Source organism: Camelina sativa, chromosome 20, assembly GCF_000633955.1.
Source record: "Camelina sativa cultivar DH55 chromosome 20, Cs, whole genome shotgun sequence".
In the NCBI taxonomy this organism is placed as follows: Eukaryota; Viridiplantae; Streptophyta; class Magnoliopsida; order Brassicales; family Brassicaceae; genus Camelina; species Camelina sativa.
The window spans coordinates 10686429-10702004 of NC_025704.1; the positions used below are offsets into that span (position 1 = coordinate 10686429).

Sequence of the window (15576 nt, forward strand, 5' to 3'; positions counted from 1 at the left end):
AAGTAATGGAGATTGTAGATCAACGGCTTGTAGAGACCAATGAGTTAGACGAAGAGGAAGTGATGAAACTGGTGTGTGTGGCTATGTGGTGTATACAGGAGAAGTCTAGGAATAGACCTGATATGGTTATGGTGATTGAGATGCTTGAAGGGAGAGTTATGGTTAACGAGCCGCCTGATTCAGATGTTGTTGTGGTCGATCTTTTGGCGGCTGATGATGATGATGATGGTAGTAGTGGTGGTGTTCGACGGGTGATAAATGTTCCGAGGTTGCAAATTCAGAGGGAGAGGAACTTTCGTTTACCATCCGTTTGTTCTAGTATCATATCTCCCATCTCTCCACGCTAGTGTTATCATTTTTGGTTTGTTTCAATCTAATTTACCTATAGAAGGCTTGATGTAATAAGCACAATATATAACCAAGATTGATCAAAGTTGTATATGGTTTCAAGTTTCATCTGTTTGGGGGTTCTTACATTGGAATCAAACTCATTGCTAATTGATAAAAGTGCCTTAAACCGAAATTGGGTTGATCAAAAAGTAAACCGAATCCCCCTCTTCTGTTTATTGAATATTGAGGAAAAGACTGACCAAAACAAAAAAGATTGGGGTGAAAAGTGAAAATAATCAATAATTATAGACACTATAAGGCAAACATAAAAGTGTAATCCACATTAGAGTTTATGGATTGCTGCTAAAAAGCTCTGTTTCCGTCTCTCCTCCCTTAGACTTCTCCGTCGATTAACCCTTGCCGAGGTATACTATGCGCTTCACCAATTTCTTATCATCTGCTCCGTAATGTATCATTCCGGTTCTCGATTTGCATGTGTATTTGGGGTTTCTGTGAATCCTTGGAACTTTTTTGTCGATCGATCGAGCACTTTTGTGCCTTTTCCTGCACAATGCTTTTAGATTTTGATGATTTATTCTATTCTAGAGTTTTCGGAATTCTTCGTCTGTGAAATTTTTGACGTTATCCGTCTGATGATTAGAATAGAGTAGTTGTAATTGGGAACTAGGGATGTTGTCTTTTAATGTTTTTTTCTCTTCGATTTTAGGTTTGAAGTTTGAACATTGTGGTATTTGTTCAATGTGGTGTGAATTAGATTGATGTATTCGTTTTCCTTGCAGGGTCCTTTTTCAGCAAGTGCTTGTTTACGGCATTGCTTGTCCTCCAGTATGAGTATCTCCGGTGCTGCAGTTGGTTCAGGTTAGTACATTCTTTCTTCTTTTTTTTTCTTTTTTCTTCTACATATTGTTTTTGTTTTAAGCGAGTTTGAATGGAAGAAAATATTAAAGAAAACTCTTAATTGCAACATCATCTCAGGAAGAAATATTAGAAGAGCAGTTGAGTTTGGGAAAACTCATGTGGTTAAGCCGAAAGGGAAACATCAAGCAACCATTGTCTGGCTACATGGGCTTGGGGACGTTGGCTCAAGGTAATGAATGTAACTTATTTTAGTGTTCAAATTTTGACATTGTTCACCGTCTTGATTGATACAAACTTTAACTTGATACACGGCTAGTTTGAAAAAATTGTTAGTCATAATCTTAAGTATTTTTATTTTTCTGACTGCAGCTGGTCCCAGATGTTTGAGACCCTTCCCCTTCCAAATGTGAGTTTTATAAGCTTTATGTGATCTCCAGCAGTTGCCTTGATTATTTTAAACGTGCTCAGTTAATTTATCTTTATGAATACTAACCCATCTATTTATGTATTTGTTATGTAAGATCAAATGGATATGCCCGACTGCTCCTTCTCAGCCAGTGAGTTTGTTTGGTGGTATGCCCGCCACAGCTTGTAAGTATATCTGCTATCATAACATTCGTCTTTCATTCTGTTTAGTGGAATCTAGTCCTAATGGAAATAGACATGTAGGATCGTATGATTCTAAATATTGGGAATCTCTATACAAAAATTATCTTCTGCTATGCTATATAAGCGACGAGTTTTTACAGGATCTTACATTTTCCATCAACAATATAATTTACTATTAACCAAAAAAGAAACTTTACTTCCCTTCCCTCCTTGGAGGCTATACATATTTGGTATAACAGATAGAACATTTCTTTACCTTTCTTTATAGACACTATCATCAGACTTCTGCTCGAATGTCAATGACTATGAATAGTGAAATATTTTGTGTGACAAATGATTTGATGATTTGCTACTGTAATTTATGTAGGGTTTGATGTTGTGGGCATCAGTGAAAATGGACCTGATGACATGGAAGGATTGGATGTGGCTGCTGCACATGTTGCAAATCTGTTGGTGAATGAGCCTGCTGACAGTAAGTTTTCCTTCCAAACTTGCCTTTTCGTCCCCCCCCCCCTCCAATATCTGAAAATAGTAAGAAGAATGAGTAAAGATAATTGCATCTTAGAGTTATATCCTATTCGATTTATTTCTTTGTTGATATTGAATAAGTTAAAATTCTTTTGGTTGGATTTTAGATCGTGGTTTTGGTTTCAGAACCCTCTACTTGTAATGTGTGCCTAGTTTTCTCACAAGCTGTGGCTGTAAACCCAAGATTTTGAGATTCCATTTCTAAAACTGTGTTATCTTTCATTGCTTGAAGTTAAATTAGGTGTTGGTGGGTTCAGCATGGGTGCGGCGACATCTCTATATTCTGCAACTTGTTTTGCTCTTGGCAAATATGGAAACGGCAATCCATACCCTATCAATTTAAGCGCAGTTATAGGCTTAAGCGGCTGGCTTCCTTGTGCAAAGTATGTTTTCCTCTTCACCTAACATTCTCCTAGTCTAATTGGGATATTGAAGTCACTTTTGTACGTTTATATCCTCACAGGACATTGGTTGGCAAACTAGAAGAGGAGCAGATCAAGGAACGAGCTGCATCGTTGCCCATTGTAGTTTGTCATGGAAAAAGTAAGTTAAGCAAATTTTATAATACCCTTCAAAAAATTGAAAATGTTTAACTTGTCAGCATTTTCAATATGCCAAACCAATTGGACATATTGTTAGTTTTGAACCTTTCTGCAAATGCAATTCATTCTCTACAAGAAATATTCTCATGAGCCTTAAGTTACTTATGGTTAATCAAAATATTTCATAACACCAGTTCAAGTAAAAAAAATGGTTACGTTACGTTTTTTAGATTTCCTGATCTTCCTGCTCTCGTGTTGTTGATTCATCTACCTACATTGGTTTCCAGGTGATGATGTGGTACCATTCAAGTTTGGGGAGAAATCTTCAGAGGCCTTGCTCTCAAATGGGTTTAAGAAGGTGACCTTTAAACCATACAGTGCACTTGGTCACTACACTATCCCACAAGAGATGGATGAGTTGTGCGCGTGGTTAACATCCACCCTCGGCCTCGAAGGTTGAGGCTTTTCTGGACCATTTGGGCTCTGATGAAAAACCCTTTTTAACTCTTGAGCGTTTGATTTGATTTGAATGAAATGTTTCGGAATTTCACAATGTTTCATTGAAATATTTGTGTAAGACAAATTCGTCTAATTAGTAAATCTTCTCGTTTGACATTAGTCAACCTACCCCCATTGGGTGCAGAGCAGCAGTAATTTGTTCTCACGCCCAATGCAATTAAAGGGTTTTTTTAATTAAACAAAAAGCTTTGATTTAATTAATTTTAAAAATTGAAGAGTAGGCGCCGACAGTTGCGCTTCACTTGACCAATTGCAAAGTTTACACGTGTGTGGAGTGTAATTTAACACGTGTGAGGACAACACTGCTCTGAATCATCGTTGCTCATTTCTCACTCCGTGTGGGCGAGCCTAACATCATCAATTCCCATCATCAAGTGCGCAACAATGAGGAGAAGAACACAGAGATGCTTGCTCTCTTCCTCTCTTCGTCTACATATCCAGCTCTCTCTTCCCTCTCCAGATCCGTAACTCTAAACTTAGCCAGAAGAACAACACTCTCTGCTCTCACAATGTCGATGAACCTTAGAACCCACGCGTTCGCTGGCAATCCCTTGAAGTCCAAAACTCCGAAATCATCCGATCCTTTCTCACCCACCTCCGCTTTCGAATCCCTCAAAACCCTAATCCCAGTAATCCCTAATCAACCCACTGTTTCCCCTGATTTTAAAGTACTTCCCTTTAGCAAGGGTCGTCCACTGGTGTTCTCCAGCGGTGGAGACGCTGCTACCACGCCTATATGGCATCTGGGCTGGATCAGCTTAGCTGATTGTAAAGTTTTGTTGGCGAGTTGTGGTGCTGATCTGAGCGAGGACTCGCTTGTGTATTTAGGACCCAAGGTGGAAGAAGATTTGGTGTATTGGGCGGTTGATTTGGATGAAGACGGTGTTGTTTCTGAATTAGGGGGTAGGAAGCTCTGTTTCGTCGAGCTTCGAACCCTAATGGTAGCTGTTGATTGGGCTGATCAACGCGCTATGAATGAATTGGCTATTGCCGGCCATGTATGTGAGCTTTGATCATGCTTTAACTTGTTGTTGTTGGTTACGGTTTTGATTTGGGATAAGGCATCCAAGTAAATGATATGGTTCAAGAATTTTGAGCTCATCAATGTTTCTGTATGAAGTATCATAATTGCTAAATTTGCTGCATTTTAGAAGTTAGGGGTAGTTTCTAGCTTTTCGTCCACAAGATTGATCTCAACCTATGTATCATCGTATTGGTGCTGATGCCTGTTAACTAATATAATGATAGGCCAGGGCATTGCTTGAATGGCACAATGTATCACGATTTTGTGGATCTTGTGGAGGTGCAACTGTTCCAAGGGAAGCAGGGAGGAGAAAACAATGCTCAAATGAGACATGCAAGAAGCGGGTTTATCCCCGTGTTGACCCGGTATATTGGTGCTTCCTTCATTTTTAGATTTCCCTTTAGAGTATGACATTGTGGAACCTCTGCTTGATTGGTGCTCTGTCTATGACAGGTGGTTATAATGTTAGTTATTGATCGAGAAAATGATCGCGCCCTTTTAAGCAGACAATCTAGATTTGTACCGAGAATGTGGAGTTGTTTAGCTGGATTTATTGAGGTATTATGAAGCTTTCACTGCTAAGCCACCTCACTTCATTTTTGAGAAAGTATAATATTCTTACTGTCTTACGCTGCTTCTGCTAGCCAGGGGAAAGCTTAGAAGAGGCTGTGAGGCGAGAAACATGGGAAGAGACTGGCATTGAAGTAGGAGAAGTTGTCTATCACAGCTCTCAGCCCTGGCCTGGTAATTGAATAGTTAAGAAAATAAGTATAGTTGTTAGTTTAGGGTTTGTCTGTCTTGCATTCATATGAACTATCTATGTTTATTAGCTTATGGCTTCCAACGTTTATATTAGCTAATGTAGAATAGATGCATCCATGAGTGTGATAGGTCATTTACGACATACATTTCACAGAATAGTATAGTAGTTCTTCAATGTATAGATTGGAAACTTAGATCACATTTTTCAACTTTATATATTTATTACAGCCTTATTAGTAGTATGTCTACCGAAAGATTTCTCATGCTTTCCAATGTGTAGACAGTAGTCCTTAGATGCCTCTTTGATTGTTGCTACTGCTGTAACTTTAAGTAGTTAGGAACCTTGATTTTAATGCCAAAACGGCTTTAGAACCTTTTTGAAATGCAAGTTTAACAGCGAGAATATGGTGGTCTTAAATTGCAGTGGGACCAAGTAGCATGCCATGCCAATTGATGGTCGGGTTCTTTGCTTACGCCAAGACGGTCGACATAAATGTAGACAAAGAAGAGTTGGAAGGTATATATATATACTTCCAAGTCTTTGGAGTGCCAGATTTTTGTTAAAATCCATCACATTCTTAACATATTTTCTTGTGATTGTTTTTGTTGCGCAGATGCTCAATGGCACAGTAGAGAAGATGTGAAGAAAGCACTGGATGTTGCAGAATACAGGAAGGCGCAAAGAACAGCAGCTGCAAAGATAGAGCAGATGTGCAAAGGTGTGGAGAGAAGCCAGAGTCTATCAACAGATTTTAATCTCGAAAGCGGTGAGCTCGCTCCTATGTTTATCCCGGGGCCATTTGCAATCGCGCACCACCTGATCTCAGCATGGGTAGATCAGGCTCCTGGCAATGTTCAACCCAAACAACAAGCCGGTGTCTCTCTCTCAAGTTTGTAGCTAGAAAGATGACTTTGATGCTTAGAAACCAAACGTTTGCTATGGTGATGCTTATTTTGATTTGATGAGTCCTTATTATTGTATGGACTTGCTCCAAGTTATTTCTTGCAACAACAATTTACATATCAGAGATTTTACCTCAATAATAATATAAAGCTATTTTCTAAATTAAATTCCTAATTATGTTGTTGTCAAAAATAATTAAATTTACGAAAAAGAAAAAAACAAAAACAAATGAGGATTCCACCGTTGTTAAATACACATCTCCGTAGAGTAGCATAAGCGTTCACTCTCTTCCTTCTCCCAGATTCTAAAACCCTCTCTTCCTCCCAAGTCCAAAGTCCAAAGTCCAAACCATTTTGTTAATTTTTCCGAGATCTAACAACACTATGGCAACCACCTTCTTCCGGCGACTCGCTAGGTCAGCTCCGATCGCATTCCCCGTCGCACTTGGATCCCAAAGCAAAGCTGGTTCTGGCGCTTTCCGATTCTCTGCCGGTGCGATCGCGGCACTCTCCGGCGGATTCTCTTACTATTACTTAGCATCCGGCAACAATCTGGTGAACTTTTCTTTTGTTTTTTCTCTAATATTTCTTATATCTGTCGTCTCTGATCATTTCGGAATTCCATTTTTTCTTTTGCTGAGCTGGTTTGATTACTCTCGTCTTGCATTTTGTTCAGTGTATGTTTTGTTGTATTTCACATTCAATCAGACGAGTTTAGACGAACTATACGAAACATATAGATCTTTTATAATAGCGTATTAGACTTTTCTTCTCAGTTGATATGGCTTGTGTTTATAATCGTTTGTGGTTTATGATCTCAGGTTTATCTGGATCAAGCTAAGGAAGAGACTGGACCAAAAACAGGTGCGCTGTTTGGATTTATTTATAATTAATAGCGTGTATTTCTCATTCTTTACTCGAAACTTATTGTATTCTGCTGTGTTGTTTTAGCTCTAAACCCTGATAAATGGCTCGAGTTCAAGCTTCAAGACACTGCTAGAGTTAGCCACAACACCCAGTTGTTCAGGTATTCGCTTGACTCAATAATACTTTCATCACAAAAAGGCATATTAGCTTTGAATTTGTGACACTTTTCAAGTTTTTCATATTCTGGTAATGTGGTGATCACTAAAAGTATTACTTTGGGACTTACATTTTATATTGTAACTGGGATGACAGAAGTGCTCTTTTTTGTTAACCACCCGCCTTTTACGTACATAATATGAAGAATAGGCAAGGAAAATATATCCTGTCATAATAGCGAATAGGTACTGAACAAGGGGACTTTTATATGGTTGCGGGATGGGATGAATTAACTGTCCGGTGAATGCTTGTTTGTTTCTCATCCTTCATGTGTACTTTCCAATACATGCTAAGTAGTTTGTATCCCTTTACTGCACAGAGGGTATGCATTATGAACCATCTGCATGATTGAGTGTCATTTGGTATATTTTCAAGTGATTTAGTTTCTTAACCCTCTAAGCTAATATATATCCATATCTCAGTAATGGGAATTGCTGCTATTAATATGGTTGGAATCCGCAGTTTAGGCGTCCAAAGTTGTTTCTTACTATCTCTAAGAGCCTCTTAACTTAAGCTCGTATTGCATCACTCATGTACTTAAGTCCACTTCTTAAAATGATAAGCTTTTGGTTTTCTTGTTTTGGCTTTGCTTTGAAATCTAGGTTCTCATTTGAGCCCTCGGCTGAATTGGGTCTACATGTTGCTTCTTGTCTCCTGACAAGGTATGCTGTGGCCACACTTGTTCCTCTTTACAGTAAAACTATTTTATTTTGCAGGACTTGTGAAAATTTCTCGATTAAAGTTGCAAGGCTTATCTTTCCGTTTTCTTTGTACAGGGCTCCTTTAGGCTATAATGCTGAAGGGAAAACAAAATATGTCATTAGACCGTAAGTTCAGCTAAATCTTTTTTACCAGCTTTGCATTGTTTTTTTATGTCTGGACAACCATTGCTCTGCGAGCCTATCTGTTGCATATTTTCACTTTTGTTGAATGGCTTCCAAGGAGGCCATTTTTTTTCACACCGAATCTTCATTTAATTAGTCGTTTTTACTTTTTGTTCTGATGATACTCTAATGATAGGTGTCATTAAGAAAATAAACCAAAAGCTTGGAAATTATGCAGACATATGTTTGTGGTATCTGCCTTTAAAATTTCCACCTTTTGGATTAGTCAGAATACAAATTATCATGCAAATAAATCTTCCAGATTATTATATTTCTAGCTTTCAACTATAAGATTTATAACACTTTGTCCTTACTTATCTTCTATTTGTGAATTGATCTCAGTTACACTCCTATCTCTGACCCAGAGGCTAAGGGCTATTTTGATTTACTGATTAAGGTATGAATATCCTGTTAATATACTTGTGCATAACTCTACCTTTGCTACTATTTTCTAGAACAGAAGTAGATGTGTTATGATTGCACGCATATCCTGGAGTTTTATTTTGTTGATGTAGTTCACTGTTTATTTTGCAGGTATATCCAGACGGAAAAATGAGTCAACATTTTGCCAGCTTAAAACCCGGGGATGTGTTGGAAGTAAAAGGGTATAGTTAAATATAGCCTTCTTTAATTACGGTTGGTTATTGTTATTTATTTTATATGTGGTATGTAACTATTTCTTTTCTTGTAGACCCGTTGAAAAGTTCAAATATTCGCCGAATATGAAGAAACATATTGGCATGGTATAGTCTTATTCCCTTGTTACAACTAACTTTACTGAAGGTTTGTTGCATACAATTTGTTTAGTTTATATGGAAGTAAAACTTTGAAGATATGGACTGCATTATTAGGTTTTTATCTCATCTCAGTGTATAGAATTATTCGCCTGCTCTCGTTTGTTGATATGCAAGTCCTTAGAAATTCAACTGTTGCATGAAGTTCCTGTTTAGTAGCATGATTCACTGACTTGTGATCAGTTTTTGTAATAAAAGATAAATACTAACCTGTGATTTTGTGTTGGAAAAAAACTTGAAGATTGCTGGTGGAAGTGGGATTACTCCAATGCTTCAAGTGATTGATGCCATTGTGAAGAATCCCGAGGACAACACGCAGGTGACCATTCTATTATTATCTTTAGTTTTTATTTTTTCCCATAAAGAATCTTTTACACTCAATATTGAATTATGTGATCTGTGCATACGAATATTTAACTACTTACTATACTAGTGCTGGTTTGTTTACCAAGATCTTGAAAGTGTTATCCTCTACAATTCGTTTCAAAATCAGCTGAGGTTTTTCATTAAAAGAAAAGTGTGTTAAAATGGAGCGTAACAATTTCTTTGTGTGCACAGATATCATTGCTTTATGCCAATGTTTCTCCAGATGATATACTTCTGAAGCAGAAGCTTGATGTACTTCAGGCTAACCACCCAAATTTGAAGGTAGAGTTCTCTTGGATTTATCAATTGATTAGTTTGCTAGCTAGTTACTACTAGCATACACACGTTTCTAAAAAATATTTTGATGTTAAAAATCGACAGATATTCTACACTGTTGACAATCCTACTAAAAACTGGAAAGGAGGAGTAGGTTACGTTTCAAAGGATATGGCTCTAAAAGGCTTACCTCTTCCTGCAGACGACACTCTTATCCTTGTAAGTTACCTTATTATCTTCAGAACCTAATAAGTCACTATTTCCTGAGAGAATGACAATGAGGATGTCAAAATATTTAGCATTATAAATTTGGATCTAGTGACAAATAAGTTATGGTTTAGAATCAAAATATACATTGTTATTAAATTCATAATATGTGGTGGGCTTCACCCTTATTCAGGTATGTGGTCCTCCTGGGATGATGGAGCATATATCTGGAGGCAAAGCTCCAGACTGGTCACAAGGAGAGGTTTGTACCAATTAATCAACATCTTTTTTTCTTGGCCATCTTGCTTAAATGTTAGTTAAACCTTTGCGCTGAGAATGCATTGGTTTACATGCAATTAGCAACACAGAAACGATGTTGAGCTTAAAGAGGCTTTCGGACCTTTAGGGAATGTGTGTCAATGAATTATGAGATGGCTCTTGAAAAAGCATAGTCTTTGCTATTAGGACACGTTTGATAATTTGATAGCAGAAGAAGTTGAAACATGTCATGGAATCTGTATATATTAGTTGCAGAAAATCAATCAATCAAATCANCTAATAAGTCACTATTTCCTGAGAGAATGACAATGAGGATGTCAAAATATTTAGCATTATAAATTTGGATCTAGTGACAAATAAGTTATGGTTTAGAATCAAAATATACATTGTTATTAAATTCATAATATGTGGTGGGCTTCACCCTTATTCAGGTATGTGGTCCTCCTGGGATGATGGAGCATATATCTGGAGGCAAAGCTCCAGACTGGTCACAAGGAGAGGTTTGTACCAATTAATCAACATCTTTTTTTCTTGGCCATCTTGCTTAAATGTTAGTTAAACCTTTGCGCTGAGAATGCATTGGTTTACATGCAATTAGCAACACAGAAACGATGTTGAGCTTAAAGAGGCTTTCGGACCTTTAGGGAATGTGTGTCAATGAATTATGAGATGGCTCTTGAAAAAGCATAGTCTTTGTTATTAGGACACGTTTGATAATTTGATAGCAGAAGAAGTTGAAACATGTCATGGAATCTGTATATATTAGTTGCAGAAAATCAATCAATCAAATCAGCAAAATGCAGAGCAGTTCATGTCTAATGTCTTGTTGGTTTGTTTTTACCGCAGGTCAAAGGGGTACTCAAGGAACTCGGATACACAGAGCAAATGGTTTTCAAATTCTGAGAGGACGAGAGAATCAGAATCCCATAGTTTCTGACATTTCATGTAATAAAGTGTCCCCAAATCAAACATTAATTGATGCAGAGTGAACATTTGAGAATTGTCCATTTAGATTTCATGTCTGTGTTTTGACTTAGTTCTTGCGCTTGGAGGAAGATCCAAACTCAAGCAGTATAATTTCTCAACTTGGCTTAGAACTTTCTTGTTCAACCGTAGTTTATTTGGCTCTGATTTGACTAACACCTACAAATCAATGTCCTCTACTCAATATGTCTGCGTCTTATTAAAAAAGAAACAACTGTATTTACTCGCTAATGTGCATTCTTTTAATTATTAGTAATGTGGAGAATACAAAGTAGACTAGTTCGGCCCACTTAATCCGTGGTACAACTACAAACAAACATTAATATCAATCAAACAAAATCAATTATTTAAGGGGAAAATTGTCAAAAAAAATCATCAGCTTATCAAAAGTAGTGAAAAAAATCTTCAAAAAAAATCTTAAACTTTGCTTTTGGTGAATTAAATATTTAACTTTTATTGATTTTTCAAATAAATCACAAATTTTCTTTGATCTTATCAAATAAAGTATGATATTAATGAAGTTTGTTAACGGACATAAAATTGACTTTCTAAAATAAATCATAAATTTTACAACTTAAAAGATTTTGTTATTAGATAATCAAACCGTTAAATTGTTGCGTCTGAAAATTATTTAATCCACCAAGTGTAAAGTTCGTGCTTTATTTCACCAATTTGAATAAATTAATGATTTTTTGACATTTATCCATTATTTTCTTATATTTTTGACACTATTGAATAAATTTGAATAAACTAAGAAGCTGTAGAGCTTGAAAGCGGACTCGATGACACTGGTTTTTCTCTTCGAACATGCTTCACATATGACAGTGCAGTCATGCCACATAACCTATATTGATAAGCTATGTTTGAATTAGTTTCTCTACTTTTTAAAAATTTTTATTTATTTATTTTTATTTAAGGTTTTACATCGGCTTGTGAAATCATTACTGTTGTATCATCAAGAACGAACCTTCTTGTTTCTTCTGCTTATACATTCATTTGCGGATAATTTATCATCTTACATGTATTCACTTCTTTCCCTTGTTAACAAAGGGACCAAACTTCATTTTCTCTGCATCCTTGTGTTTTTTTGCGTAAAGCTTGTTCTCTTTCCTTATATCTGGCTCCCTATTGAATATTATCTGCTTTTTTTTTTGCATTGCACCACAGTCCCCTTGTTCTAAGTTATGTTCAGGATCTTCTTGAATCCCCAATCTTCCTTGACATTTTATTCACTTATTGGCAGCATTAACATTTGCAGAATGGAATGATCCTTTCGGCAGGAGATTTTGGTGAACTTGGTACTGTCGTACAGTCAATTTGTAAAAAGTATTCCAATGATTAATACAAAGCAGACTTGTATATAGTGATTCTTGAGAATTTAAAAATAAGGATTTACATTTTCGATAGCAAATATTTCTCTTCTTCTAAACAGAAATCCTTGGCAGCGTCTTCAAAAAGATTTCTTACGTGCTCGACATAGGTTGCAACAGTCATGCCACATAACCTATATTGATCAGCTATGGTAGTTTTTTTTTTTATTCATCATGAGGAAATAAGGAAGGCCCTAGAAACAATATTATGGTCTTGTCTTGTCCAAGCAAAGTGGTTTTGTGGTAAATTGTTTAGTTTTCTAATTATAAAAAAAGAATTTTTTTGTAAAATTCAGAAAAATGAACTACAAAGGAAATTGAACAAAAAAAAGGAAAAAAAAAATCAAGCAACAAAAAAGAAGATTGAGCAAAATTAAAACGGTAAAGCAAAGAAATTGTAAATACGAAAAAATGGAAAACGTTATTATGTAAATTAGCAATTTACTTAAAAATCACAACTCTATAAATAGGTGTGTTTAATAAGAGAAAAAAGAGAGGATTTGAAAAGAGAAAATTAAGAGGTTTGAGCTGCTACTACTGCGTAATCGAATTCAATTAGTAAGTTTTAACTAAAGCTCCTCCACCGAGTCTAAGCACTGGCAAAGACGATGTCGGCCGCGGTAGAGCAATCGCGTAAGAAAGCGTCTCCGTCTCCGTCGTCTGGGTTATGGTCTTTGCCAGATGAGATTGCTATAGATTGCTTTGCCCGCGTGTCAAGAGTAGACCATGCAGCCTTATCTATGACCTCAAAGAGCAACCGCTCACTGGTGGTTTCGCCTGAGTTATACGAGACACGATCCCGGATGGGTTGCACGGAGGAGTGCGTGTATGTATTCATTGACTCTCCATTTGAGCCAAACCCGCGCTGGTTCATCCTCCGCCGAGGACGAGGCTCTGTAAATAATAATCGGAATCGGCTGATCCCGATCCCGTCGTTCCCAACTCCGCGATCAGCGACCTTGGTTTCCCTGGGGTGTGGGATCTATGTAATTGGCGGATTTAAAAAATGCTTGAAAACCGCGCTTGTCTCGTACCTGGATTGTCGGACTCACACGTGGAGCTACCTCCCTTCCATGAGTGTTGCTCGCGCTGAGGCCCGTGCTGGCGTCTTAGACGGCAAGATATACGTGTTTGGAGGCTGCGTGGAGGATCCCTCAATCTGGGCAGAGGTATTCGACCCAAAGTTGCAAACTTGGAGTAGAGTTGTTATCCCGGAGGACCTGATGAAAGCGACAGAGGTTAGCAAGGTGGTGCAGGGGGAGGAGACTATTACTGTGTCCTGCAACTTTCCGAGGGACAAGGTTTGTGGAATGATTTTAATTTTTGTGCAACAGATAGATTGTTATACTGTACTTATGCCGACGGGTCTATAATGTGGTGTGACCCTCTGAGCGGGGTAAGGCAAGGGGCCATGGTTTGGAGGCATGTGTATGGTTTAAATGCTCTGAAACCCCTTTTATCCACTTATCCCGTTTCCGATTCCAATTCTATCTTTTTCCGTGGGGACTTGGCTGATGTGTGGCAGTGCTATTTGCTCAGTCATGGTCACAAAAACGGCCTCGATGGCTTCATGCCAGGCAACAAACTCGTCACCTCTTCTCGTGGCAACATTCTCGTCTTCTGGGACGTCCTCGTTGGGGATGCTGATCCCAAGACACTGGAGATTTGGTGTGCTGAGATTTCGATGCAGATGTGGGAAGGCTACATGTGGGGGAACGTCCTCTGGTCCGAGGTTGTCTTCTCCACTGACCCCCGCTTTGGATTCCATGTTTGCTACTCTGTTTCGCACTCTGTTTCTGTCCATGTTTGAATTAGCTGCTTCTCTACTTTTTTTTTTTTTTTTTTTTTTTTTTTGNTTATTTAAGGTTTTAGTGAAATCATTACTCTTGTCTTGTATCATCAAAAGCTGCATTAAGTTTGCTCTCTTTCCTTATATCTGGCTCCCCTATTGGGTTTTCTTTTTGCTTTTGAATATTATCTGCTTTTTTTTTTCATTGCACCACAGTCCCCTTGTTCTAAGTTATGTTTTCATTAGCAGTTTTCTCAGGGTTAATATATCTGCCATTGACACACTGTGAAGGAAAAGTTTGTTGAAGATCATTTATCCGCAGGTACCTACTATTAATAATTAAAGCGCATTTCATGCTGAATCAGTTTGTACCTTGACTTAAGATAGAAAGATTAGCACACATGTTATACTTAGGTTTGTTTAGTGGCTCCTTCTCCTGTAGAAGATTGCAAACTGTTTTTATTCAATCCTACGTTATTACCTGTCATGAAGATTGGTTTTTTAAATGCTCTGATTTCGAGATACTCATCTCTGCAGATTCCAGTTCAGGGTGGCCTACCATTGCCAGAATAGCTCGTGGATCTGGTTATACATTTTCTAATGGTTGATGACACTGATCTGGCGTTATTTGAGCAAAGTGCACAAGGTGATTTTGAGACTGATTCATTAACCGTAGACACATTTTCTGCTTCTTCTCATTCTTTTGTGGCATTTTATATGCAGAGTAGCTGTAGAGGTAAATGCGAGACAAAACCTTAATGTGTTATCTACAATCGTTTTTAGGTTCCGTTTAACAGTGGTTTGTGTGTGTTTTCATGTTTGATACTATGACCCGGAAGTTTCTGCCCTTTGTATTTTCTACGTCACAGGCTATTTCTTCTAGGATTTGGATTAGTACGGGAAAGGTGATCGGCGTAGCAATTCTCGAAACTTTGTAGTAAACAAGAACGCGAGCCACCCTCAAAAGTATTTCATTCGTCTGAACTCAATGAACAAAGACAGAAGGCGATTAAGCATTCACGACATCACTCATGGCTTATGGAGTCCATGCGGCCCCAGTCCCTGGCTCACAAGTTCCTGGTGCACCAATGAACATGGGTCGAATGCTGTACACCAACGGCTCATAGGTAACACGAAACACCTTTGTTTGTGACAGTGCACTTCGTTTTTGGTGTAAAAAAGATGTGTAAAGGATTTAGTGAACACCCAATGTTCTTTTTAAATGAGCTTTCTTATTTTGTGGGGGTTGTTATGAGGTTCCAATAAAGATGATTAGATTAGTTTGTGAACACAATAAAGAAGCCTGTTATGAAACTTGCAACAAGATAAGACAAGACAACATTGTTTACAGAATCTGAACCTCTGGGAAACCTTGTTATGTAATGTTTATTTATATACATCTATATATAATAGCAAACCCACTTTTTTGTGTCAACTTTTAATCCAAC

General features: G+C 37.6%; 4 protein-coding genes across 9 annotated transcripts; all 4 read left to right on the top strand.

Annotated features, from left to right (window-relative positions):
- LOC104770384 (acyl-protein thioesterase 2) lies at positions 658–3511 on the top strand. The gene is made up of 9 exons (XM_010494798.2): positions 658–755; positions 1131–1209; positions 1327–1438; positions 1579–1615; positions 1731–1800; positions 2186–2290; positions 2579–2729; positions 2810–2889; positions 3176–3511. Exons 2-9 carry the CDS (start codon positions 1179–1181, stop codon positions 3346–3348), a joined length of 759 nt encoding a protein of 252 aa, XP_010493100.1. The 5' UTR covers positions 658–755; positions 1131–1178; the 3' UTR covers positions 3349–3511.
- LOC104770385 (nudix hydrolase 19, chloroplastic) lies at positions 3737–6109 on the top strand. Its single transcript, XM_010494800.2, has 6 exons — positions 3737–4405; positions 4656–4796; positions 4885–4989; positions 5076–5175; positions 5618–5710; positions 5808–6109. Exons 1-6 carry the CDS (start codon positions 3812–3814, stop codon positions 6089–6091), a joined length of 1317 nt encoding a protein of 438 aa, XP_010493102.1. The 5' UTR covers positions 3737–3811; the 3' UTR covers positions 6092–6109.
- LOC104770386 (NADH-cytochrome b5 reductase-like protein) lies at positions 6373–11116 on the top strand. The gene is made up of 13 exons (XM_010494801.2): positions 6373–6651; positions 6918–6960; positions 7048–7123; positions 7782–7841; positions 7956–8006; positions 8406–8460; positions 8598–8668; positions 8755–8806; positions 9099–9176; positions 9416–9505; positions 9605–9718; positions 9900–9968; positions 10832–11116. The coding sequence occupies exons 1-13, from the start codon at positions 6481–6483 to the stop codon at positions 10886–10888; spliced, it is 987 nt and encodes a 328-aa protein (XP_010493103.1). The 5' UTR covers positions 6373–6480; the 3' UTR covers positions 10889–11116.
- On the top strand, positions 12833–15442 carry LOC104770387 (F-box/kelch-repeat protein At5g49000-like). Of its 6 annotated transcripts, none has more exons than XR_002036889.1 (4): positions 12833–14450; positions 14666–14774; positions 14852–14864; positions 14998–15442. XR_002036889.1 is itself a non-coding variant. In XM_019241793.1 (4 exons), the coding sequence occupies exons 1-2, from the start codon at positions 12948–12950 to the stop codon at positions 13984–13986; spliced, it is 801 nt and encodes a 266-aa protein (XP_019097338.1). In that variant the 5' UTR covers positions 12833–12947; the 3' UTR covers positions 13987–14450; positions 14666–14864; positions 14998–15442. The 6 variants fall into 6 exon arrangements, 5 of the variants coding, with proteins under 5 accessions (XP_019097338.1, XP_010493109.1, XP_019097339.1 ...); XM_019241793.1 differs by having other exon boundaries at positions 12833–13640; positions 13879–14450; positions 14666–14864; XM_010494807.2 differs by having other exon boundaries at positions 12833–13640; positions 13879–14450; positions 14852–15442.

Bases quoted from the DNA above. Each gene is read 5' to 3' on its own strand.
- LOC104770384 (XM_010494798.2), top strand. From the start codon at position 1,179: ATGAGTATCTCCGGTGCTGCAGTTGGTTCAG. The intron at 1,616-1,730 runs GTGAGTTTTATA...TTGTTATGTAAG, and splicing joins AGACCCTTCCCCTTCCAAAT to ATCAAATGGATATGCCCGAC. The intron at 2,291-2,578 runs GTAAGTTTTCCT...CATTGCTTGAAG, and splicing joins GGTGAATGAGCCTGCTGACA to TTAAATTAGGTGTTGGTGGG.
- LOC104770387 (XM_019241791.1), top strand. From the start codon at position 12,948: ATGTCGGCCGCGGTAGAGCAATCGCGTAAGAAAGCGTCTCCGTCTCCG. The intron at 13,641-13,878 runs GTTTGTGGAATG...CTATTTGCTCAG, and splicing joins GCAACTTTCCGAGGGACAAG to TCATGGTCACAAAAACGGCC.
- LOC104770386 (XM_010494801.2), top strand. From the start codon at position 6,481: ATGGCAACCACCTTCTTCCGGCGACTCGCTAGGTCAGCTCCGATCGCA. The intron at 6,652-6,917 runs GTGAACTTTTCT...TTATGATCTCAG, and splicing joins TAGCATCCGGCAACAATCTG to GTTTATCTGGATCAAGCTAA. The intron at 6,961-7,047 runs GTGCGCTGTTTG...GTGTTGTTTTAG, and splicing joins AGAGACTGGACCAAAAACAG to CTCTAAACCCTGATAAATGG.
- LOC104770385 (XM_010494800.2), top strand. From the start codon at position 3,812: ATGCTTGCTCTCTTCCTCTCTTCGTCTACATATCCAGCTCTCTCTTCC. The intron at 5,176-5,617 runs GTAATTGAATAG...CTTAAATTGCAG, and splicing joins CAGCTCTCAGCCCTGGCCTG to TGGGACCAAGTAGCATGCCA. The intron at 5,711-5,807 runs GTATATATATAT...TTTGTTGCGCAG, and splicing joins AGACAAAGAAGAGTTGGAAG to ATGCTCAATGGCACAGTAGA.